The sequence below is a fragment of the Chlamydomonas reinhardtii genome, chromosome 17 (assembly GCF_000002595.2).
Source record: "Chlamydomonas reinhardtii strain CC-503 cw92 mt+ chromosome 17, whole genome shotgun sequence".
Classification (NCBI taxonomy): Eukaryota; Viridiplantae; Chlorophyta; class Chlorophyceae; order Chlamydomonadales; family Chlamydomonadaceae; genus Chlamydomonas; species Chlamydomonas reinhardtii.
Window position 1 is genome coordinate 3460304 of NC_057020.1, and position 24385 is coordinate 3484688.

The 24385-nt window shown below is 62.7% G+C and overlaps 4 protein-coding genes across 4 annotated transcripts; 2 read left to right on the forward strand and 2 right to left on the reverse strand.

Annotated features, from left to right (window-relative positions):
- Positions 1–68: 68 nt before the first annotated feature.
- Positions 69–3739, forward strand: CHLRE_17g724850v5 (uncharacterized protein). The gene is made up of 8 exons (XM_043072322.1): positions 69–298; positions 389–436; positions 565–671; positions 850–1228; positions 1637–1907; positions 2122–2522; positions 2752–2952; positions 3093–3739. Exons 1-8 carry the CDS (start codon positions 233–235, stop codon positions 3105–3107), a joined length of 1488 nt encoding a protein of 495 aa, XP_042914781.1. The 5' UTR covers positions 69–232; the 3' UTR covers positions 3108–3739.
- Positions 3740–3792: 53 nt separating this feature from the next.
- Positions 3793–6228, reverse strand: CHLRE_17g724873v5 (uncharacterized protein). The gene is made up of 3 exons (XM_043072323.1): positions 5307–6228; positions 4734–5229; positions 3793–4400 (listed from the first exon to the last, which is right to left on the reverse strand). The coding sequence occupies exons 1-2, from the start codon at positions 5547–5549 to the stop codon at positions 5155–5157; spliced, it is 318 nt and encodes a 105-aa protein (XP_042914782.1). The 5' UTR covers positions 5550–6228; the 3' UTR covers positions 3793–4400; positions 4734–5154.
- Positions 6229–10958: 4730 nt separating this feature from the next.
- Positions 10959–14970, forward strand: CHLRE_17g724900v5 (uncharacterized protein). The gene is made up of 5 exons (XM_043072324.1): positions 10959–11132; positions 11201–11438; positions 11558–12168; positions 12300–13772; positions 13969–14970. Exons 1-5 carry the CDS (start codon positions 11061–11063, stop codon positions 14728–14730), a joined length of 3156 nt encoding a protein of 1051 aa, XP_042914783.1. The 5' UTR covers positions 10959–11060; the 3' UTR covers positions 14731–14970.
- Positions 14971–14972: 2 nt separating this feature from the next.
- On the reverse strand, positions 14973–23108 carry CHLRE_17g724950v5 (uncharacterized protein). The gene is made up of 16 exons (XM_043072325.1): positions 22915–23108; positions 22585–22702; positions 22383–22441; positions 21962–22176; positions 21762–21852; positions 21165–21582; positions 20866–21051; positions 20616–20671; positions 20339–20422; positions 19600–20169; positions 19360–19400; positions 18932–19066; positions 18532–18632; positions 17655–18331; positions 17428–17526; positions 14973–17294 (listed from the first exon to the last, which is right to left on the reverse strand). Exons 1-16 carry the CDS (start codon positions 23032–23034, stop codon positions 16245–16247), a joined length of 4020 nt encoding a protein of 1339 aa, XP_042914784.1. The 5' UTR covers positions 23035–23108; the 3' UTR covers positions 14973–16244.
- Positions 23109–24385: the final 1277 nt, after the last annotated feature.

Genomic DNA, 24385 nt, shown 5'->3' on the forward strand with positions numbered 1-24385 from the left:
CGGCTATGCCCATAGCGCGGACGCTGTCCAGCAAAACGTTGGAACCAAGGCAACCATGGAACCTAGACCGGTCTGCTGGGCTGCACCTTGCTTACACCGCGCAAAGTGATTACAGTAGAAGTAGATTAGTTCGAGTAAGTTGTTATAATTTGTGACTGGGTCACCTGAAAGGCTACGCGACAGTGATTGACGACGAATAGTCGAGGCCTAGCGTTTAGAGTGCGCTCGAAGAATGAGAAACCCCAAGAAGGGGAAAGCCAAGCCGGGCAAGGCAAAAGCCAAGCCCAGCAAGAAGAAGGTCGGCGACGGCCGGGGACGCAGCGGGTTGCGAGGAAGCCGCCACAGCAGCACCGTGCGCTGACGCTGTTGCATGCTATTGAAACTATAGGAGGAGGAGATGGAGCTAGATGAGGAGCCAGAAACCGCGACGGCGAAGGTGCGTCCGGCCGCCGGACTACCAGTGTTCGCGCAGCCTGGGTAGCAACGACACATGAGAACCGGGGTAATGGTGCTTCAACTCTGCCGTGGACTTGTCGTCGACGCTGTCCTTGAAAATTTCGGCAGGTGTGGCGCCCCGGCATTGATGAGGTGGCGGAGGACGAAGAGCTGGAGTATGACCCGACCGCCTACGATTGCCTGCACCGATTCCAAGTAGACTGGCCATGCTTGAGGTGAGGAAGGGTTTTGGTGGGCCGCGCGTTGCAGAACGCAGCGCAGCAGGGGCTCATGGGCAGGGGACGTGTGGGGTGTAGGCAACTCCTCCTCTGCGCCGCGCCGCATGTGGCTAAGGAATGTCCTCGCACTTCCATTGAGATCCCGTCACCGCAAACGTCTGAATCGCCCGCGCAGCTTCGACATCCTCAAAGACGACCTCGGGGGGCCGCGCAGCACCTTCCCGCACACTGTCTACCTGGCGTGCGGCACGCAGGCCGCCACCGCGCGGCAAAACTACGTCGCGTTCCTGCGCCTTGCGTCGCTAGGCCAGGGCCGCCATGGCAAGAAGGCAGCGCCGGTAGACTCAGACGATGAGGAGAGCGACGACGAGGATAGCGACGAGGACGGGGACAGCGACATGGGGGAGGAGGGCGCGCCCGAGATGAAGGGCGCGCCGGGCGAGGCCCCGGCCACGTTCCATTTCCGCATGGTGGCCATGAACTGCGGCGTGAACCGCATCCGCTCCATGCCGCAGCAGCCCGGCGTGGTGGCGGTGTGGGGCGACAACGCGCAGGTGCGGGCTCTGACTGAATGGACGTGGGGGGGGGAGTGGAGGAAGGGGAGCACACACTGTTCGAAGGAAAGCGGTGTTGGTACGCGGGGGCTTCCTGCGAATATGTGGTTCAAGGGGGGTAGCTGTTCAATGGGAGGCAGCCAGGTGCAGTAACAACCACCCCCCACCATTCATGGGGACACGGTTGCGCTCTCAAGCGCGGTCGGCAACGGCGTGGGCCGGTAAAATGCTGCCGTGTTTGAGGCCAGCCCACGGCGTGTGGGCGAGAGCCGATGCAGTGCCGAAAGCTGAGGGCAACCGGCGGCCCTTTCGAAAGTGTTTTATAGAAACCAGCCTATTGGCCGCGCGTAGGCACTCAGCGGCGTCACACCACTACGCACACGCTTCCTCGTCCCCTGCTATTCACAGGTCAAGCTCATTGACGGCAGCAAACTGCTGGCGGAGCTGGCGGCGGAGACGGAGCCCACGGCGGCCAACGCCAAGGGCAAGGGCGGCACCAACAAGGCGAAGCCGCAGGACCTTAAGCCGCTGGCCTCGCACACGCACAGCTCGGAGGGGTACGCGCTGGACTGGTCGGCGGTACGGCCTGGCCGCCTGGCGTCCGGCGACTGCCGGCACAAGATCCACGTGTGGGAGCCGGCAGAGGGCGGCCGGTGGGCAGTCGGAGGAGCGCACACAGGTGCGTGGCGGGTGGCGGGTGGGGAATGGATGGCGGGAGAGTGCGAATGAGGGTGGCAAGTAACGTTGCATGGCAAGTTGTGGCTTAGCACAAAGGTGATGGTGGCTGTGAAATGCATGGAACGTCAACCAGGGGTGTGGCCATGTGATGCTGGTGGCAGCTTCACAGACCCACTGATTGGGCACTCGACCGACCCACACACCCTCCTCCACAGGCCACGAGGGCAGCGTGGAGGACATCCAGTGGAGCCCCACGGAGGACACGGTGTTCGCCTCGTGCGGCGTGGACCGCTCGGTGCGCATCTGGGACACGCGCGAGCGCGGGCGGCCCATGCTCACGGCGGCTGGCGCGCACGACAGCGATGTCAACGTCATCTCCTGGAACCGTGGCGTCACCTATATGCTAGCGTCAGGCGCCGACGATGGCTGCATTCGCATCTGGGACCTGCGAACGTTTGCCAGCGGTGGCGGCGCAGGCGAGGGGGCGGGCGCGGCGGCGGCGAGCCCGGCACACGTGGCGCAGTTCCTGTACCACCGCAGCCACGTGACCAGCGTGGAGTGGTGCCCGTACGAGGGCAGCATGCTTGCATCGGCGGCGGCGGACAACCAACTGGCGGTGAGTTGGCGAGCTGGTGGAGAGGCAGGAGTGGTTGGGTGGATGTGAATTAGGGCTGCGGTTTCCGCATGGCCTTGTCGGGGGTCGGGAGAGTGGCTGAGTGCGTGCCACGCCAAGGCGCTTGGTGATACTAAGTCCACCACCTATTTATGTGATGGCTCGAGTCATTGTGCCACCTGACCTAATGCCGCGTGCCGCCGCTCGACCGCCGTCTGTGATGCACACACAGGTATGGGACCTGGCGCTGGAGCGCGACCCCGAGGAGGAGGCGGCGCTGGCGCCCGAGGGCAACGCCGCCGCGCCGGAGGACCTGCCCGCGCAGCTGCTGTTCCTGCACGCCGGCCAGAACGACCTGAAGGAGCTGCACTGGCACTCGCAGATCCCAGGCCTCATTGTGTCCACAGCCGGTGACGGCTTCAACCTGTTCAAGGTGAGTCGAGACTTTGGGTGTGTGGATGGCTGGCAGCTTTGGGTCACGAAATGGTTGGATCTGCGGGCTCGGCTTGCCGGCAACGAACGGAGTTGCGCGCACCAGACTAAACTCCTCGCCTTGCTTGCTGACCCCAACAGGCGAGCAACATGTAAGGTCGCAGCGACGGGGCACTAAGCAGTCAAGCACTGCGTGTTTGCGTCGGTCACAGCGGTTGGTGGGAGCTAGGTATTTACAAGGACTGGACTACAGACGGCGCGCGTCGCGGACTGGTCCATGGCAGCAGCATGTGGCTAAGATACATGCAGGTTCTGGTGTGACCTGGCATGTCTGGATCTGGCAGGTCTGGAGAGTCTAGCGGCTGTGAGGGAAAGGCCATCATAAGCCGATGGGGCGTACACCGTATGCTCACGATGCTACTGACCGCTCCTGTGAGGTCGCGGTCGTCATGGACGTGAGTCCTGTGGAGTCATCCCAGTGGTGCTTCAAGTGCTGGTCATGTAAGTTCCTACACGGAGGGACAACATACGGACACGCACTAGGTCAGTGTGAGCTAAAGGGCGGGGCTGGGGCCTGGGCAGCTAGGCCTCCACTCCGAAGGCGTGGGATGAGAGCCGGCATGGGATCCCACGTCGATCGTGACCGCTGACCACTGTTGACCACTCGCAACACTAGCACGGCCAATGGTATCTCGAGTTGATGGCTCAACCGCCCCCACTTGGCCTAGCTCGCTGTCGCTTGTGCGACCGGAAATGGCGAGGCCGGGAATTTGCATCGCGACAGCCCGCGCCAAACAATCATCGCTAGGCCCGGTGTTTATGCGTTTGGTGGTTCTGGGGCATCGGGAACTCAGCAGAGATTACGGCAGCATTTGGAGGCCCAGCTTGGGAGCCACAGGCGCATACCCACCTATGCGCGTGCGGGCCCCAACGCGCCCCTGCGCCTCTCGTGGGCGTCGAACTGCGTCCAGCGTGCTCGCACCTCTCCCAAAGGTGAAAGCGCATGAGCTTCCATGCTGTGCGACGGAGGCCTTGGAGCCAGCCTTGGGTGCAAGTGACCGCCAGGAGAGGGTTCGGGAGCTGCGGTGCTGCACGTACCCTGGCTGCAGTGCTTGCCTCCCGGGCCTGTGCACGCGCCGAGGGTCAGCTCTTGCGTAGGGCTATGGGGCAGTGCAGTAGCAGACTGCAGGCGCGGGCGGCATGGGTATGCGGCGGAATGCCATGTGCGCTCCGGCCTCAGGGGCCACGTGACGGGTTGGTGCGGGCGAGGTGTGGCCAACACGTACACTGGATGCCGTGCGTCTTTTCAGGCGCCCCCATCAATTACCGTGCCTGCCGCACATATCCCGCACGAACTGTCCTCTCCCACGAATCCGCAACGACTGTCCCGAACGTCCCCCGTGTACCCCTGAACGCGCACAGCCCCCCCCATTGACGTTCCTTCCGGGCCTGTGCACGCGCCGAGGGTCAGCTCTTGCGTACGGCTATGGGGCAGTCACCCCTGGGGGCAGTGCAGACGATCCAGACGTTCGCAGGGACCTGTTACGGCAGCATGCTCCAATATGGATTGCGTGCACTGGAGTAACTCAGTGGGCAAGCAAAATTCGGCCGAATGGGTTCTGGATTCCACTGGATTCCATTTGGGAGCACAAGAGCAAAAGCACCCCCATTCGAGACTAAACTAGCCGCATGTCTGAGTGTTGCAGGCGTTATAACGGCCCCCCGGCCCCCGGCCCGGGCCTTGGTTTCTACGGGGACAGTCTGAATGCACGTCGTGCTCACCGCCTTACAACCACATCCAACCGTGCATCCAACAACAACTGTCTGCCGTCTGCTTGGGGTATGGGCATCAGCTGCACCCTACGGGACCTCGCCAACCTGCCCCAACCCTGCCCCATCACACATCCTCCCAGCACCCCTACCAAGTTAATGTCAGATGCAATTTTGAGCATGAACCACACAGCTCGATCGCCGACGTTTCCATGCCGCGCTAAATTCGCGCATTCCTGGTTACCTCTTCGCCCCCTGCAATACTTACTGTTTTATACAATCCTTAGGCTTCTTTAAGAATTGATACAGCGCGTGAGCGACCTGACCGGGCAGCACCAGCATCAATTTGCCAAATTGCCACCAGAACAGCGGCGATAAAGGATGAGCTCTGATAAAGCATACATAGAGTCTCATTCGCAGCTTATAAGGCGCGCTAAGCGCATGGCGGAGTTGCTGCAGGACGAGGATGCTGCTGTGCGCCCTGCCGACGCGCAACGGTTCTCCAAGTCTGTAATCCAACACGCAAATCGTGTAAGGTGCACGAAGGTGGAGCTGCTGGCATCAAGCCAGTCTGCGCAGGCGCACCTGTGCAAGACCGCAAAAGGGCACGCGCCCGAGACCAGAGGCTGACGTCAGAATCACCGCAGCCTCGGGCGCGTGAACTTGCGCGGTCTTGCACAGGTGCGCCTGCGCAGACTGGCTTGATGCCAGCAGCTCCGCCTTCGTGCGCTTTACACGATTTGCATGCTCGACTACAGATTGGGAATACCGTTGCGCGTCGGCGGGGCGCACAGCGGCATCGATGCCCTGCTGCAGCTCCTCCACCATGCGCTTCGAGCGCCTTAAGAGCTGCGAATGTGACTCTATGTATTCTTTATAAGCGCTCATCCTTTCTCGCCGCTGTTCTGGTGGCAATTTGCCAAATTGATGCTGCTGCTGCCCAGTCAGGTCACAAACCGATTCTCCAGAGCGCGACTTAGCTTGTAAATGTTATAGCGTTGTAAGAAGCTCATCGCGCTTATTACAAGAATGCATTAACATCAGGGAGCATTCGGGCACGCCCTCGCACCCCCTACCTGCCCTTTCACCACAAGCCGACAACCGCGATGTAACTCGCTCGGCCTCCTACAGCACTCAGCCGACATTGCCAGCCGTATGCATAACGCTATAGCTGAAAAGTACAGCTGCGCCATCACGTCGGGCAAGTTTGAGTGCACGACATCTGCCTTGGATGCTCCAGCACATCGGCCGGAGGGACCTAAGCAGCGCCAACCAGTTATGATCCCTGCTGTCAGAGTCACAGGCCAACCCGATCAGGTCGCACCACACAAGCAGCACACGACCAGGTGTCAACTCCAGCACGGTTAGGCACATGTTGGAGACAGAACATACTGGTCTAAGTACGCATTAGTTCCGCAACACTCGTCAAGTACTTGTGGCCCCGAGGCACCAGGTGCTTCGTAAAGCTAGAACAAGGGCTGAGCCCCGGCGGAATTAGGCGGATAGGTGATCATGACAAATGGGTAGCCGGAGGATGCCCCAGTGGGGGAGGGGAGGGCACATGCAGGGAGGCAGGGGGCGGCACAGGTGGGGCGGGCAGGTCCACGGCAGGGGGCACAGCCGCAAAGGCAGGGAGGCAGTGGGACATGGACAGGGGCAGGCACAGGCGGACAGGCAGGATGGCAGAAAGGAGCACCGGCAGGGACGCGGACAGGGGGAGGCAGGGGCAGGCACAGCTTGTCCGCGTCCTTGCTGGTCCCTGCCTGTGCTCCCCACGCTTGTGCCCGCCCAGCCGTGCCCGCCGCTCGACCTCAAGGCTCCTGGCCCGGCTCCATGTCTACCTGGCCGGGGCGGCGCCACACGGGCTGCCGCCTGCTGCCAGGCTGCCCTAACCTGTTGGCATAACGTTATTCCATCTCGCCCGCCGCCCGCCGCCCGTCTGCCCCTTTCACGCTTCCCACTTGTACCCTGCCGTGTGGCCTCCGCACATTTCATGCCTTCTGCCCAGCCCCTTGCGCTAACCTTCCGCCCGTACACACCCTGGCTTTTCACCCCACCTCGAAGGCTGGGCCTTACTGGGCCTTACTGGGCCTTATCGCGGTCAGCCAGCAAGGCCGTGACGTCCGTCTGGTCCGTCGCGGACATGATGGTCCCGTAATCGCCCTCGCTACCACCCACATCAGGGTCCGGGCGTATACCAGCCGCCTAAGCGCCACCGCCGGGCTCGCCGCCACCACCTCCTAGCGGGCCTCTTGCAGCCAGAGAGCTTCTCGCACGCCCAGCAGCGCCGCCAGCCGATCCAGCCACCAAAGGCGACGGCCGCCGCCCAGCCGGCGGCAGCAGGAAACCAAATCGCACGCCAGAGCCCGCGGCCCCGCTTGGCGGCAGGGGCCTCATCGAGGCCGTCGGCCTCTGGAGGTCCACGCCGCCCCAAAGCCGATCCATCGCCAGCATGGCGTTGGAGCGGCGGCAGCGCCAGAAGCGGCGGCGGCAATGGAAGCGGCGGCGCCGGGGGAAGCAGTGGCGCCGGCGGAAGCGGCGTCGGCGGTGTGAGCGCAGGCACCATGGCCGCTGCCGGCAGTACATTAAACGACACAACAATGCAGTCCAGACCATCGCACGAGCCATCTCCCGTGGTAACTGCGGCGGCTGCTACATGGTAATGGACGCACGCCGCCAAGCAACACGACAAGGGGTGTCAGCTTTGTACAGCTGGAAAATGGGCTGAGCCCCATGTAGCGCAAGGGGATGTGACGATGGGCACCGGCGACATGAACAGCACCCTTGCAAGCCCATCCAGCGGGACTGGCCACTATGCCAACGCCGTGCCGAGGCACTGACATGCCCTGTCCCCGCCACGCCACGCCACCTTACCCACGCCACTTCACGGTCCATGATATCCCAAATGCACCTCACCCACATCCCACTCAAGCACCGCAAACGGCTAGCCGGGCTCGGGCGCGGGATCCCGGGCCGCGACACATGTAAGGCTCGGGGACGCATGGTTTGGCTGTTGCAAACAAATTCGACATTCTTGCCCCAAGACGCTTGTCGTCGACATGTTTTGATACATGGATGTAAGATATTTAGGGGCCGAGAGCTATACTCGCGAACTGAAGAAAGTCAAGATGTCCATGGACTCACGAGGTCGCTTCTCGCTCCGGCCGAGTTTTCCCTGCCGTCTATTTTTCTACAATAGGTAATTGCAATTAATAATACGTGGCACTCGCGGTTTGTGCCAGTATGGTACTTTTTGTCGACACAGGCAGGCACGCACGCACGCACGCACGCACGGACAGGGGCAATCCTGGGGGGCTTCGCCCCCCCTGGATCGCTTCGCTCAGGGGGCTCAGCCCAAAAAAGCACAACAGCTCCAGGCCCTTGCAGCCGACCTGCGGGGAGCGGGATGGAAAGTGCAATACACCCCGCAGAGCGCCATCAGCCTCGACTTTGCAGGTACAATCCGCAAGGACCGCCACCCCCTGCTCACCTCCCTGGGCGTTACTTCCCACAGGCAGTGCTGCGACACCCTACACGACCACGCAGTCGCCACCCTCAACCACATACCGTACTCCTGAGCAGACGGCGCCTCGAACGGGGACTGCCACCTGGCGACCCAGGCGGGATGTAACTTCCTGGCGGGGTGCAGGCCTGGCCTGCACGCCCGCCGCCAAATGCTCGGTAGTGGGGGCGTACAGAGGCGGGCCTGGCCCACCTCCTCATCTTCCCCCATTCCCTTAATGCGCACCACTTGCCTACGGCAGGGTGTATCTATTTCTATTTCTATTCTTAGACGCAAGATAATATAGGGGTACGCACAATGGTGGCCGCGGTGACCTGCGCCATGTGCTTGTACGCAATGCGTGTTTACCCTGACCGCGTCGATACTTGATGCATGCGAGCAAGACCAGGCAAGACTGGCCATACTTCCTGTGGGAGCTGGTCGCGGTGTGGCGTGGCGTGGCCTGAAGCCGCACTGCTCCCTGGCCGCAGGTGTTCCTGCAGCAGGCGCTACTGGATGCTGGTGGATACCAGCAGCGGCTGGCCGCCACGACCGTGCGTGGGCGCGGACGGACGGCCGCGAAGTGGCAACGCCGGAGCGTGTGGGCCCCTCAGCAGCCCCTGTGCGGCGGTGGTCTCCCACAACACGCTTGCCATAACGCTGCGCGCGCTGCTCAAGTAAGGAGGCTGGCGTGCACTTGAGCTGCCGCCGCACTCCCTGCTGTGGCGCGGTATAGGTAGATAGCGCGTGATAGCGCGACTGCTGCTGTTCACGGCGGCGCTGACCGGAACACTCCGGAACGCAGCGACCGCAGTCGAGCAGTAAGTAGCAGTACGTGGCTGCGCCGGTCACAGCGGAGGTTGGGGCATTATTTACAAGCACTTGGATAACTGATGGCGCGCGTCGCGGGCTGGTCCATGGCAGCAGCATGTGGCTAAGATACATGCAGGTTCTGGTGTGACCTGGCATGTCTGGATCTGGCAGGTCTGGAGAGTCTAGCGGCTGTGAGGGAAAGGCCATCAGAGGCGGATGCGGCGGTGAGATATTGGGACAATCTTTACGAGCAGCAAGACCTGCTCCGAATCAGGCGCAGCGTTGATTACAGGTCAAGGCAGTGCCTGCCCGTGGATGGGTTGCGCACAGGGGTCGGCCGGACAGAGACAGTCCGCTGGCAAGGGTGGGCTGTAACTACGTGCGACAAGCTCATCTCGTGTCCACAAGGCTGTGCCCTTGGCCGTACTTGCCTCTACTCCAGCAGCCCAGCCTTGCCAAATGATGGCAACCAGCCGCTATTGTGTCGGTGTAAGGCCTCTCTGCACCAGTGTGGGGTAAATCGTCTCATGCAGCATTAGCACTTCCTGCTGCCATAGCTCCGCACGCCGCGCCGCCCCGCCCAGCAACTTTATCTTCTGCGCAGCCAGCTGCCACTCCTTGCGCCGCTTCTTGCCCGCAGCCTCGTCGTCCTGACTTCGAGCAGCTGCAGCAAGGGCGGAATCAGGATGGCTTGGTCACGAATGCACGGATTGTTCAGGCAAGCATCACGGCCCCGCATGCGACCCAGCCCCCGGCCCAGGCCCCTGCAGCTCACCAGGTACTCGGCGATGGCCCAGCCTGCCCACCAGCAAGACATACTGCCCGGGCTCTGGCACTGTTTGGCCCGGGGCGGGGCGAAAGCAAACAGTCAAGATTGGACCGCTGCCGTCCGAAACTGTGAGCTCAGCGTTGCTGCCCTCCTGAACGACCGACACGACTTGCCCCTGCACACACATGCCGAAACACAGGATGAGATTGTGGTCCGGGAACTGCATGTAGCGTTCTGAAGAGACAGGCTCACGGCACCACCACCGCCCAACCCAAGATCGAGCAGGGTTGGCTCATGGGGGGGGGGGGGGCCAGAGGGGGGCGGCTCCAGTCTCGGTCGGTCAGCTTATCGCTTCGGCTACCCAAACCGTCCCTTCACACAATATACCCGTTTATGCATCCTCCATGTGCAGCCACAACGTGAACTGCAGGCCTTCAAGCGGACACCGCCGGCTCAGAACTGGTCGTCATTGCGCACCTGAACCCAGGCGAGCTTAAATTCAAGTCCGTGCGAGGTCTTAAGACGCTTGCTCTCTGTGGCGGTCAGGGTAGGCAACATCGATAAAAGCAGCTTCACCGCGGGCGCAGCGGGCGCGAGACCTGGTGCGGGGCCTTCCATATCCATTTATGTTGCTGTATATTGATGTGAGGTGTTATTTACAGTATTGCAAGCTGGATGGTGGTACTTGCGGGCTGTCGGCCTGTCGCTCGATAATCGACATGAGACAGCTCTCGTCTTATCTCTATTCTCTAGCGCGCAAAGTCTACCTAGTGAGCTCCCTATACATCTAAAACTACATTCCCAGGCAAGGCCAGGGGTTCCAAACACCGCATGCGACCAGGAAGTGCAGGCTGCGCGAGCGAGCCAGGTAACTTCTATGTTACACGGCACGATGCAATGGGGTGTTGAATATTGAGTTGAACGCAGTGCCAGCAGGTCAAGTGGAGTGGGGGCACAGTGCGTATGGCAACGTGCGCAGGCGGGACTGGTAAGCATGGGAGGCGGGGAGTCGCCGGACCCGGGCAAGCAGATCACACACAGCGCATGGCTGTTCGAGTGGTCTCGGCGGGAAACGAGACTGACATGACTGATGACAAGGGTGGACAATAAAATAACAACTAGAATTTCGACCGGGCTCTGCATGTCTTGAATTTTAAAGTGGCTCCTCTGCAGCTTTGTTCGCTCCGTCTTTCTGTCGTCGCACCATGGCTAGCTCATAACTAAGTGCGTGAATTTTATAGCCAAAATACACAGCATGGCGGCTACTTGGAAGGCGCAGCTGCAAAGCGCACTCGACAACGCGAAACATGAGGGCGCCAGCTTCGCGGTGAGCTTGGGCTTGAGCTCGGCGAGACACTCATTTTGGTATGCACGAAAGAACTTTATCCTCGACAGGTCGCTGGCGTGGATGCTGGGCCGCTGCCCCAGATCGCCGTGCGTGGCGTGGGCAAAGTGGCGCTCCCCATAGACGCAGAGCAGGCGGAGGACCTTGCATTCGCTGGCATGCCCGCGCCCTACGGCAAGGGTTTCAATACAGAGCTGGACCCCAACGTGCGCAAGGCAACCCAGCTGGACCCCGGCCGTGTGCGGTTCTCGGCGGACTGGGACGCAACGCTGCGCCGCATTACCGTGGGTGCGCATGTGCACCCACGCTCCACAGCCCTATCGCCCACTTGTTGTGCTTCAATGCCTGTTGAGTGTAACTTTCCCAAACAAATAAAGCACTCCGTCATACCTTGTTGGGCGCTGCAGGCGTGGCAGCTGCGCTGGGTGTACCGGGCGGCGGCGCAGGCATAGAGGCTCGGCTCTACAAGCTGCTGGTGTATGAGCGCGGCGGGCACTTCAAGTCCCACCGCGACACAGAGAAGGAGCCGGGCATGTTTGGCACCCTGCTGGTGCAGCTGCCGGTGGCGGCTGGTCACACCGGCGGCAAGCTGAGCATCAGCCATCTGGGTCAGAAGGTGGAGTGGGACACGGCAGCGGCCGCGACGGCCGCACCGGCGTCCGGCATTCGCTATGCCGCCTTTTACGCGGACTGCGAGCACGAGCTGTCCGTGGTGGAGTCTGGGATGCGTGTGGTGCTCGCCTTCAACCTGGTACGGCCGCAGCCCACAGCTCAGATGACCGGCCCTCTGTCCCACTTCTCAAACATGGCTGCTGCGGCCGATGCCGTGACGGCGGCGGTGCGCGTGTGGGAGGACGAGGGCGGGGCTGCAGACCCGGTCGTGGCGATACCGCTGGTGCACAAGTACACGAAGACCAACCTGGGCTTCGGGGCGCTCAAGGGCTACGACGCAGCCAAGGTGCAGCTGCTGGTTGCTTGCCCGCTGCTGGATGTGCACCTGGTGCTAATTGCCAAGGAGGTGCGCTGCCAGCAGGTTCGGGTGCAAGGGATGGAAGGAGGGGACTGAGCGCGCTCTACACTCTCTGACTCACACCTTTCAGGCTTCCGTAACCGTGACTGTGAAGCATGCGCGGCTGCCTTGTCCCACAGGTGGTTGGCAGCACCAGTGCCGGTGCCTGCTACGGCAAGCGCAGCCGCTACCGCCGCTGGTATGACGAGGATGACGAGGAGGTCGAAGACCACGCGACGCTGGCGCGCACGGCCCAGATGGACGACGTGCTCGATGAGAGCATTGACACAGGCTTGTGGGTGTCGCCCCTGTTCGGGCGGCTGGCGGAGCATCGCTTCGGCTGCAGCGGTATCTCTCTGCCACTGGAGGAGTGCCTGCTGGATGGGCAGGAGCTATTCCCGCGCGGCCTGCAGCCGGACAAGCGGGAGTATGAGGGCTACACCGGCAACGCGGGGCCCGAGCTGACCTACACGTACCACCGCGCGCTGGTGGTGGCCTGGCCCCGCTCGCGCCGCGGGCTGCTGCCGTACACGCCGGACAGCGCCGCCGCCGCGCTGGAGCTTGCGGAGCGGCGGCTGCAGCACCTGAAAGCCGGCGGCTCCGGCCCTGTGCCCAGCCCCTCCGCAAGCGGCCCGTCCTGGGGCCACCGGCATGACCCCGCAGTCCTGCAGCAGCACCTCAGCCGGATTGAGTGCTTGCAGCCTCACGAGCCGGAGGCGCAGGGGCTTGGTCGCGTCGAGTGGGAGGCCAAGCTGGCGGTTGAGGCAGCGGTTAGCTGGGCGTTGCAGGCTGGAGCGGGCCGCACGCAGCGCAGCAAGCAGAAGTCGTGGGGTGCGGCGGCTGCGGAGGAGGGCGGTCGCGCAGCACTACAGCGAGCTTTGCAGCTGGTCACTGCACCCCAGGTGGTGATGCTGTGTGGCGAGGAGTGGCGTGTGCGGGCCGGCATGCGGCTGCTGAAGGCGCTGTCGGGGGTTGCCGGCCTAAACCTGAAGGACGCGGGTCTGCAGGCAGCGGTTGCCGGTGCAGCCTCGAGTATGGCTTCATCAGACTCGTTCGGCGAGGGCGTCCTAAGCCTTGCCACGCAGCACGTGGAGCGGCAGCTGACGGGCTGCTACATGCTGGCGATGCACGTGGAGATGCCGGTAGCGTTGCAAGACCGGATCCTTCACACAATCCGTGGCGTCGTTATTGGTGCTAGCGAGGGCATGACCGCGAGTGTCGCTGAGGCAGCAGCTGCTGCCGCGGCTGCAGCCCCGGCTGCTGTAGCTGGCCGCAGCTTTGCGCTGCTGCTGGCGGCTGACGTATGCTTCCTAGCCAGGCTGGTGTACGCAGACAAGTCGGACGCCAGCAGCGCATCTGGTGCGGGTGCCGGCGGCATCTTAAGCGGTCTGGCCGCCACCTTCACGTCCGCAGTGCTGCGGCGTGGTGACTGCCAGGCACTGCTGCAGGCGCTTCTTAAGGAGCCGGTGGTGCACCGGGCGCTGCGCCGACAGCACCCCGATGCGGTGCGGCTGGCGGAGGCCCGGATGCAGTACCTGGAGCCGCGGGTGGCTGGCGGTGTGCCGCGGCCGGACTTCTCGCTGCCGCACGTGTCGTACCCGCACGACCCCAAGGTGGGCAGGCATACTGCTAGGCATTTCTCGTGCGGTGCATTGTTACGTGCTCAAGTCCTGCTTAACAACGCTTTGGTGCCCTTGCAGGCTGCGATAGGTGTTGTGGGGTCGTGTGGGTTCGAGCATCATTCGTTCAATGCTGGAACCGCGCGGTTCACCCATATTGCCTCACACACACAGCCCCGTTCACGCACAGGTGGCGCAGTTCCTGCGGGACGCCGGACAGGAGCACTGGTTTGGCGGCTTCACCAGCATCGCGGAAGCGCGCAAGTTTGTGGACCAGCACCTCTCCTCGCACGCACAGCAGCGGTACGGCTTCCGCGTGCTGGCCTCCTGCAGCGGCCAGGGGCGCAGCTCGAGGGTGCACGTGTCCAAGAGCCGCGACGTGTACGACCAGCGCGTGGCGACGTACCACTCGGAAGTCGAGGAGCTGCGTGAGGTGCGGGGCATGCTGCGGGCGGCTGCGGGCATTGCTGCGGGCGTAGCTGCCACGGGTGCCATGAGCCATGCACTGCAGCCCGCGCCGCAGCAGGCCATGCAGCAACCCGCATTGGCACTGCTTCCAGCGGCGCAGTGGCACCAGCAGCCAGCCGCGGCCGCGCCTGTGCATCAGGTGCAGGCACCCGCGCCCGTGGCGCAGATTGGCTTGGCCCAGCAGGGAGCGGCACGCGTGGCTCCAGTGCACGGAGGCGGCCAACTGGCCGGCAGCGCCACGTGGACACGCACTGATGGCAGCGCACATGGGCTGGTGCCGCCACAGATGCAGGGCCCGCCTCTGCAGGCCTCAAAGCCAGGCACTGCTGGCACGCGCGCACTCACCGCACCGGGCATGGGAGCTTGGGCGCAGCTTCAACGGCAACATCAGCTGCTGCAGGCGCAGCGGCTGCAGGCGGTGCAGGCATGCAATGCTGGTGGCGGTGGCCATGTCCCGGAGGTGGTGGATTTGACCGATGAATGAAGCGCAGTAGTATGAGCGACTAAGGTGTTGGTTGTCAAGTGCACATGCTGGCCGCACCGCCCCTTATGGATCCATGCCGGATCGTGAAGTGACAAACTTGCTTTTGAGGCAACACTAGGGTCAAGCTAGGCCCTTGGCGTTGTGCGGCTGCGTGTTTGTTTGCCGTGCCGTACATTAAGTGAGAGCGTTAGTATGTAGTAGCGTAGCACCATGGCAGCCAATAAAGTGACATATGAATGCAGAATGCGACATTACAAGAAGCCACACTCCGTTTTGGTGGGCAACATGGTCCTAGAACAGTGCCTCAGTTGCCAAGACGGTTGATGTATGACAGCCGGACCGAGCGGACACGTGCCTGGCGGGGCTGTACAAACCGCCATGCATACCGTATGCGGGACGATTGCCTCCAAGTGTGCATTTCCTTCCATCATGGCCCAATCGCATGTCACTGATGCAGACAGCAGGCGGCAACCATCCTCTGCTCCAACACGTACACTCCCTTCGCAGCCACAGCCACTACACGGTATACGGCCCTGACACAGTGACATGAATTTCAACCTTCGCAGCACGGCTGCATTGCGCCTGTGCCCTGTATCACTGAATAGTGGTACTTGTGCACATGATGGGCAGCCGATGAAGGGCCAAATCACCGTGTTGTAGGGCTTCGCGTTCAAGTATGAACCCGTCCAGGTGGCGTAGTGTGCGTTGCATCCTTAATCCTTATAACCCACAACGACCGCCGTGCTATCGTGCTGCCAGAGCACGTGCTCCATGCTTTGCCTGCAGCCGCCTGTCCTTGAGTACAGCTCCCAACTCAAAAGTGATACTACCGCGACGGGCCGCACCCCCAATTCCAGCACGACCCCAGCCCAAGTGACTACATGTCAATCAATGCATTGGCCACTTCTGCATATCCCACGGCGCGATGATGTTCATGTCTGCCAACCAAAGGGCCGCATATGCAAACCCGCATCAGCCTTTACCCGTGCACCATCCCCACAAGCAGTTTCATTGCCGTCCTCTTCAGACGCCTCCGACGTCCTTCGGCGTGTACGAACAGCTCCTTAAAATTGTGGGCGCCGTCGCCCCCCCCCCGCCAGTGTTGCTGCTTGCATTTGTACACTCTCCCAAATCCAACCCACGGTACTACAGTACCCGACCCAGTATCCCGGTCATTGTAGAAAGAAATCTATTCTATAAGCATCCTCAGACCGTGACAAGCACTCATGCACGGTGCCATCAGTGGCCTACACAGTGAAGCGAGCGAGGACAAAAAAATGACTTAGTACAACGCGCAGTCTCGTCAACAGCTCCCTCAACAAGCCTCGCAAGCATGCACAATGGGCACAGCCATGCTGGCGAAACCAATCGGTCTCTCTGCTCCCTTTCACTCTTCAAAACCATAGTATGAGTCGATTCCTCGAATGGAAACACTGAGCATAAGGACCTCGTCTGTTGGCGGCGCTCCTTGCAAAGCGGTCTAGCTTTTCCCTATCCTCCTTCCTGCCGCATCATCAATCGGTGTGCATGGCGTCCATCGACGACCGCTTGCCCGCCAGGCGATCGGCAGCGGCGGTCGCCGCCGCCGCCACAAGGCTAGCGCGGAGTCGCGGGTCTCCGGCGCCCTGCTCCGCGTCATTCTCCTCCTGGTGGTGACCAGCTCCCGACATGGCGCCGAAGGCGTACTGCTGCTGCATCTGCATCTGTAACAGCTGCTGTTGCTGCTGTTGCTGCTGCAGCAGGGCCATCAGCTCTGGCGCCAGGCCAGCCGTCAACGCTGAAGCGCTACCGCCGGCAGCTTCCGCACGCGAGCCTATGGCCTTCTGCTGCTGTTGCTTCTGCTGTTGGTGAGCCTGCTGTTGTTGCTGCAGCAGCATTTGCAGCTGCAGCTGCTGCTGGAGCTGTTGGGCCTGCTGGGCCTGCTGTGCCTGTTGGCGCTGCTGCGAGTCTAGCAGCATTGCCTGCAGCGCGGCAGACGCTGCGCCTCCCGCCGCTCCGCCCGGACCCGCTAGCCCTCCTAGGCCGCTGCCGGAGTGGCCCAGCGTCAGCGATGCAGCTGGACTGAGCCCCGGCTGCGCGCTGCCCGAGCCCTCGCCCCCAGCGCCGCTGGTTGCGCTAGATGCACGAGACAGATGCTGCAGCGCTTGCTGCTGGTGCTGCGCCTGTGCCTGCACCTGAGCTTGCGCTTGGGCCAGCACGGCTTGCTGTAGGGCCATCAGCTGCTGTTGCTGCTGCGCCTGTGACGCTTGCTGCTGCTGCTTCTGCTGCTGGGCCGCTTGAAGCTGCAGAAGCTGCAGCTGAATCGCGGCGGCCTCGGCCTGTGCCGACGAAGGCATGTTGCTGGGCTCCGCCGGCTGCGGGACGCTGTGGAAGCGCTGCAATATCTGCTGCTTCTGCATCTGCTGTTGCACCAGCATCTGCTGCTGCTGCGCCAGCAACTGCTGTGCTAGCGCGGCGTCCGTGCTGGCATCGCCTGTCGCGGCCGGCGCACGCGAACCTCCTTGGCGGCCGCTCTCGCTGTGGGACCGGGCCGGCACTGTTGGGCGCGCACCGCTTGCACCACCCTACAGACCGAACATGAAGTGAGTTGAACAGCAAGGCGCATACATATTTGGTACCATGCACTTCCATCCAGTCCATCAAGTTGCACTTGGCTCCGAAGCAAGTGCAGCAAACGAGCAGCAATACATCACGCACCTGCTGTTGCTGTTGCACCAGCATCTGCAGCAGCTGCGCAAGGGCCGGGTCAGTAGCGCCTCCACTCGCGCCGGCGGCCTGTGCCGCCATCAGCACCGCCTGTACGAACACGGTATGGCGACATGGCGTCGTGAAAGACACGGCAAAGCAGCTCTGCCAAATCGGCATCATCTTGGCCTGCCTACACACGGCATGACAACCGCTGTAGTGCCCAGTAGCACGCGTACCTTCATGTCGATACCGCCGCCTTGCTGTTGCTGCTGCTGGTTGGCCTGCTGTTGCTGCTGCTGCTGCTGCTGCTGCTGCCGCCGCTGCTCCTGCACTTGCTGCGCCTGCTGCATGTGGTGCAGCGCCTGCTGTTGCTGCTGCTGTTGCTGGAGCATCTGCATATTTTGCGGCATGCCCATCGCCCCGCGCCCCGAGCCGTTGCCTCCTGCCGCCGCGCCTGAGGGACTCCTGGCTGCCAGTGCTGCGCCCGCGTTCGCACTGCCCGGCAAATTCACTGCCAGCCCGATCGACTGCGCCACTGCCGCGGCCCGGGCAGCGGCTGGAGAGATGGTGTGACCAGGCCCCCGGCCCGCCGGCGCGCCGCTCTGAGCTCCAGGTGTTGCACCAGCCCCTCCGCCCAGGCCGCCGCTGACAAGGCTCAGGCCGCCGCCCAGGCCCAAGCCGGTGACGCCCATAGCGCCCATACCGCCCATGCCGCCTGAGAGGCTGGACTGCAGGCCCGCATGCGGCGGCGGCGGCGGCGGCGCGTGGCCCGCACCAGGCCCCATCATGCCGCCGGCGCCTGCGGTGGCTGAAGCTGGCCACGCCGACCCCGGCCCCGGCCACGCGCCACCGCCCGGGCGCAGCGCCAGCAATGCTGGAGGAATGGGCGTCGCTGGAGGCGGATTTACCACGCCTGTCACACAAACGCACCGTACACAAGGACACATGTGTACAGTGCCTGCAAGCTGACGCCCGATGCATACAGCACGACACGCCCGAGCTGACTGACTGCACTGCACCACCGCCACATATTCCGACACGTGCGCGACAAGCACACGCATCCAAAAACCCAGCACCCATTCAGGGGACAGGTTGCAGTGCTCGAAAACGCACCGAAGGCCGCCAGCATTTCGTCGATCTGCTGCACGAACGCCTCGGCCCGCTCCAGATGCTTCAGCTCTCGGCGGGGCCGGCCGCGGCCGCGCTCGAAAAACCTGTGGGCCGCACCAGCGATGGACAGCACAGTACCACGGAGCCGTCTTTGACCAGGAGCGGCATCATTGCCAGTGGCCGAGCGCTGCGGCCGATCACGGTTACGGCTTCCAGCAGGTCCGCATGGGGGGCCATGGGCAGAGTGCAGAAGCGTACCGGACTCACTGGGGTTGCAATGGCCTAACGGTTTCCCAGACCACACCGCCTGGCACGCAGCACCGGTGCAGCGGTAGCACCCGCTACGCGGCCCTTGCGCGTCACCCTCGCGCCTATCGTACATACTACCACCCACCCTACCCACCACAAGTCCTTGAGCATGGCGTCCAGCGCGGGCGCCGCCTGTCGCGCCATGCCGCGCCCCAGGCGGCCCGCGAACACCGACTCCATGTGCCGCTGCAGCACCTCCAGCAGATCGGCGCCAGACCACGGCGGCGGCCTGCGAGCAGGGCGCAAGACAGGACAAAGATATGGGTGGGGATGGTCGAGGACCAGACCTAACTGAAACCGAGAGCCGGAACTGGAGTGCAGGTTGGGCGGGTGTGAGCACTTGGGTGGAGGCGCTTCAAAACGAAACGGATCTGGACATTGGGGTAGATGCGACAAAACCCTCAGGTGTAAACGCTTGCTGAATGCGGCAGCTGTGGCTTCTGTGAAGACCGTCTCTGAGCTTTTGAGTCCGCGCGAACGAAGCGCCATAGCATCCCCCATCAGTCCCGAGTCACGACTCACTTGACCAGCACGCCCGTCCAAAGCTCCTCATACTCGGCAACCTGACCGGAGTGAAATTGTGGGTGCGCGCGTTAGCGATACGCCATACCTCCATATCGTAGTGGCTGGTCCGCAAGAGCCCCGGCCCCAAGCTACGTGCCGCGCCCACGCCCACACATACCGTAGTGACACAGGCACTCCCCGGCGCACACCAACACCATCTGCGTCCCAAGTTCCCCCTTGCGCGCACTTCGAACGCACCATGATGTCCCGGACCACCGGCGCCAGTGCGCGCGTGAGGCGGTACAGCTCCGCACGCAGCACGTACAGCAGCGGGTCCTCCGACACAGGAACCTCCTCGTACGGACCCACAAGCTCGTCGCCGGCGGCGCCTGAGGGCGAGGGCACCGCCGCCTCGCCGCCTACAGCCGCTGCTCCAACTGCTGCTGCTGCACCTGCCGGGCTGGCGGTGCCGGTACCGCTGTCGGACATGCGAACAGAGAATGGCGCCGCAGTGGCTGCGTCCGGCATGATTGAGGCCGCGGCAGCCGAGCCGACGCCGCTCTGCGACGCCCTTGCGCTGTTACCGCCGCCGCCGCCGGGTCCCGTGGCGCCCTCGGCGGCCGGTCCCGCCTCCAGCACTGGGGGCTGGCGGCCCTCCGCCAGTGCCAGCAGCGCCGCCTGCAGCTCTGACACGCCCTCATCCGAGGCTGCGCCCTGCGCGCCTGCGCTTGCGCCATCGGCGCCGCCGCTGCCGCCGCCTGCGCTGCCTGCGCGCGTCGCCGCACGCAGCTGCTGGGTGGAGGCGGCCGCCACGCCGCACACCTGTGCCTGTTGGGCCAGGAGCACACGCGAGAGAGCCCACCGCACAGCGGTCCGGTACTCCGGTCAGATGGTTAGCATCGCTGGGTGCAGCGTCGATGCCTTTTGCGTTGAGCTGTTGCAGAAATGTACCACAAACCCATTGCAGGCAGAGTGACTGGGTCACGCAGTTGCGTACCTTGATGCACAGGGCGTTGTCATTGGAGAGCAGAGCCACACGGTGGGCGCGCCCGCTCGCCTCCGTCTTGCCAACCAGCTCATCCTGCGGATTGCGCACGTGACACACGGCATGTTGTCCGCGTGTCGTGATTTGAAAGCATGAACCAAAAGGGCGGTGGCGAGCATGCCGGACCTTTCGTTTCCCAGACCACGTGCCCTTGCTCGCGATTCTAGCACTCCTGCCTGCACATGCTGTCACACAGTCGTCATTGCGACAAGCTGCTCGCCACACACACCTGCAGGTGCAGGGCGCACTGCAGGATGCGGTCATCCGGCGTAATGCGCGCGGCACCTGCAATTGGACAACAGCACCGTGTCTCAACGTATTTGTTAAGGTAAGAGAGACTGTGGCGTGCGTCGCAGCGCGGCACGCTGCCTAAAGCAAGCGCCCAAGAGGGCTGCCTGGCGAACCACAACAACCACATTTGCATTTTTGGTTTGCTTCCAAGCCTTATTTGATTCATGTGACTGGTGCAAACAACCTACCAAGCGGTATGGCCGCGGCGGGATGGCAGGCGGCCGCCCTGAACTGCGCCAGGCTCTGTCCGCGGAAGAAGCGGTCCCCGGCCTCCAGAGCTGAGCGCAGCAGCGACAGTGCGGACCGCGCCGCCACAGCCACTGGCCGCTCCTCGCCATCATCATCACCGCCCGCAGCTATGGAGCAGCCCAGGTCTGCAAGTTCATGGGGCCATTGTACGTGCGGTTCAAGCATTTGAACAGATGGCCAAGAAGCAAGGGCTGCTGCACGACCGAGGCACCCGCATCTGCATCCATAAGCAACTCACGGGCACGGATGGGCTCGCTCTTCAGTCCATCCAGCTCTGCCAGCACCGTCCACGGCACCACCGCCACACAGCTAATGCCGGCAGCCGCCGCCGCCGCTCCAACTCCCTCCCCGGCAGCCCCCGCCTCGTCTGATGACGACGACGCCGCGAAGCGCCGCCGCAGCGTGTGCAGCAGCTCCAGCCCGTCACGCCGCAGCAGCACGTTCGTGTCCAGCACCAGGTACAGGCGCGGCGCGGGGCCGGCAGCCGTGGTGGCTGCCGGTGCGGCGAGGTCCAGGTCGATGTCCATGGGCGCGGGCAGGCTGAGCGGCTGCGTCTCCTGCAGCAGCTGCTGCAGCACCCCGACGTCGGCAGTGGGCGCCCCTGTCGCCGCGGCGCCGGCCGAGTCCACCTCCATGGTCACGGCGCCGTCTAGCGCCTGTGTGCGGCGAGGTGGGAGTTGTGCGTTACGTCCCGGGGGTGGCATAGCATGTCGGCATGCTGCGGCTGAAGGTGGACGGGCGTGGGGCATGCGACCGGGCGCTGTACGGGTTCTGACGACGCGCCTCCAAAGCATGCGTTGCACTTGCGAGTCTGGCCACCACTGCAGCAGCTCACCACCAGGAAGCGGTCAGTGTGTCGCAGCCGCGCAATCTCATCCGCCACGTCCGCGTCGCTCATCAACACATCCGTGTCGAGGGCCACCGGCCTGCACCCAAACACATACACACGACCATTGATACAGCCACGACAACACAAAGGGCGGCAGTTGCAGGACCTACATTCGGCGCAACACAGCATACCAGCGCGCGACGCACCAGTGCACGGGAGCGTACGCCACGTCCGCCGCACCCGGCCCATCAGCACTCATGCCCGCCACCGCGCGCTCCAGCAGCGCGTGATGGCGGGCCAGCAGCGACAGCGGCAGCCAGACCCGGCTGGGCCCGTGCTGCACGTGGAAGCTGCCTGGAAGCTGGCCCTTGCCGTGCCAGGCCAGTAGCTTGCGAGCCTCAAACGGCCCCTGCCGCTGGCCCTGTCGTCCCCGGTATAGTCCGGCGTTTGGATTGGTGTCGTGTCAGCGTGGTGCGGGTTGAGCAGAGTGTTTATGGCGTTGTCGCCAGCCCAATGGCTTCGAGTAACAACAGGATTGCGTGCATTCGTATGGAAAGGGTGCATTATCAGCATGCCGGCGTGCGGCCTCATGGGGCGTGGCGCCGGCCGCCGCGCGTGCTGACCCACCCCAGGTGCGATGTAGCTCCAGCACTTGGCGGATTGGTCAGTGATCGTGTTGAGCTGATCTGCGCACCCAAAACAGGACACGATAGGCCATCATGTGCGCACAGCAAGCAGCGGATGAAGCATGATCTACTGAGTTGGAGGACTGTGGACCGAGGCAGGGGCGGTCGCAGCCGTGCGAAGGCAACCGTTCAGGTCTACGCACCCTGTGGCGTGAGGCGCACAAGTATAGCATAGACCACCGCCGCCTGGGCCGCTAGGGATCCACCGTCCAGCTCCAGCAGTCGCCCCTTGTCGCTGCACACAGTCTGCGACGAGGGTGCCTGCGTGCAGGTTGGATGGCACACGGGGGTTGCCCACACTCAGTCATGTCCTGTCGGCAGCCGCAAGTAAGGTGCAGCTGCACGTGCGATTTGATAGAGTTGCAAAAGTTACAGCGCGCGCTCCTCTTCCCTTCGTCACCGTCAGCCAGGGTGCTTGCAGCCCCGCCATTTCCGTCAATCAGCTCAGGAAAGGCGTCCCAGCCTCGCCGCACCATGAGAGTTGCTCCCCGATCTAGCCTCAAAAATCCAGTGGAGGTGCCGAACAGCTTTTTGACCTTCTTCGCCTCGCAGTAAAGCGTGGGAGCAGTCGCAGTCGACGCGGAGTCAGCCATTTTTGGCGACTCCCGTCCCACAGAATGATCTATTTTAAAAGATGTTGCGATGCCTCGTTGTGCAAAGTGCTTCGTGGACGGGTGTCCCGAAACGCCAAAACGCTCGGCCAATTGGTCAACTGGTACCAAGCCAAGTCTTACATGCGCATCCACTGCAAACCGGGAAACCGGGAAATCGGTCACAGTCGCGTACTCCTGCATGGGCAAGGGCCATCGGAACGTGCTATCGTGTGCGCCCCCCGATGCGGGGAACTTCAAGGGTAACTCGGAAACTCATTCAGGCAAATGCCCGCTCAAGCGCTGCGTAATTTGCACACAATATTTGCTTGCCGCCTGAGTATGGCACGCCCCCACCTCGAGTTGCAGCGGGCCGAAAGGGAAGGAGGCCAGGTACGTTGGTGACCCCTCCCTTAAGTCATCCGGTGCCCACTTGTCATGCATGCTCCGCTCCAAGTTATCCCCACACGTGGAGCCCCGGAGTCATGAGCTTCTCACTCGGCTCACACGGCTAGGCAAGAGAGTGAACGACGCTACTGTGGGCAATGTGCAGCGGCCGTGGCCCGTGGGAGAGCACCTGTACAGGTAGCCTGTGGTATTATCGTACAAATTTCACGTATCGGGTCATATTTCTGTCTGGGGTTGCTGTTTCGGACCGCGCTTCAGGCCACATATCCACAAGAGGGTTCTACAGATGGGGTGAAGGTCTGGGTGCGGGGTATGCAATGCAGCCTGTGCCCGGCGTGGTTCCGCTCGGGGGGTGCAAAACGCCCGTCTGGGGGAAAACTGTGGTATTCTCGTATGGGGCCCAACTGGCTGCGACACGCACCTGCCCGCGCCGCCCCAGCGCCTACACACACACTGAACATGTACAAGGCAGATTACAGCACCACATATGATTGATTCAACCTATTCCCCAGCACATATTCCCTGCCAGGGAACGCAGGGGGATGTCAAGATGTCTGAAGGAAGGTTCCGGGGACGTCAGCTGTCTGGGGCCGGCCGCGACAAACAAGCCATTTTATGTTATAGAAAGGCTACTGCGGCTGGCGGCTGGCCCATAGCATGATGTTTCCGCGCGACGATTCAAAAATGTTTCAGCGCGAAGGCGCGAAGGCGCCTAAACTCGTCGAAGCGCCCCACCAAAATCATCTATCTAATACATATATTGAGTTTGTGTGGTCGGCTGAACGTTCTATCGAGGTTGGCCATGCTGTCCGATCCGACCGACGCGTCCGTGCCGGTCAGAAAAACCCTGGGTGTCGCAGAGCGACCAACCCCAAACCTGACCACATAGGCTTCAAGGGTATGGCATGGACATCTTAAGTCCAGGAGTGGGGCCTTTGATTCGCAA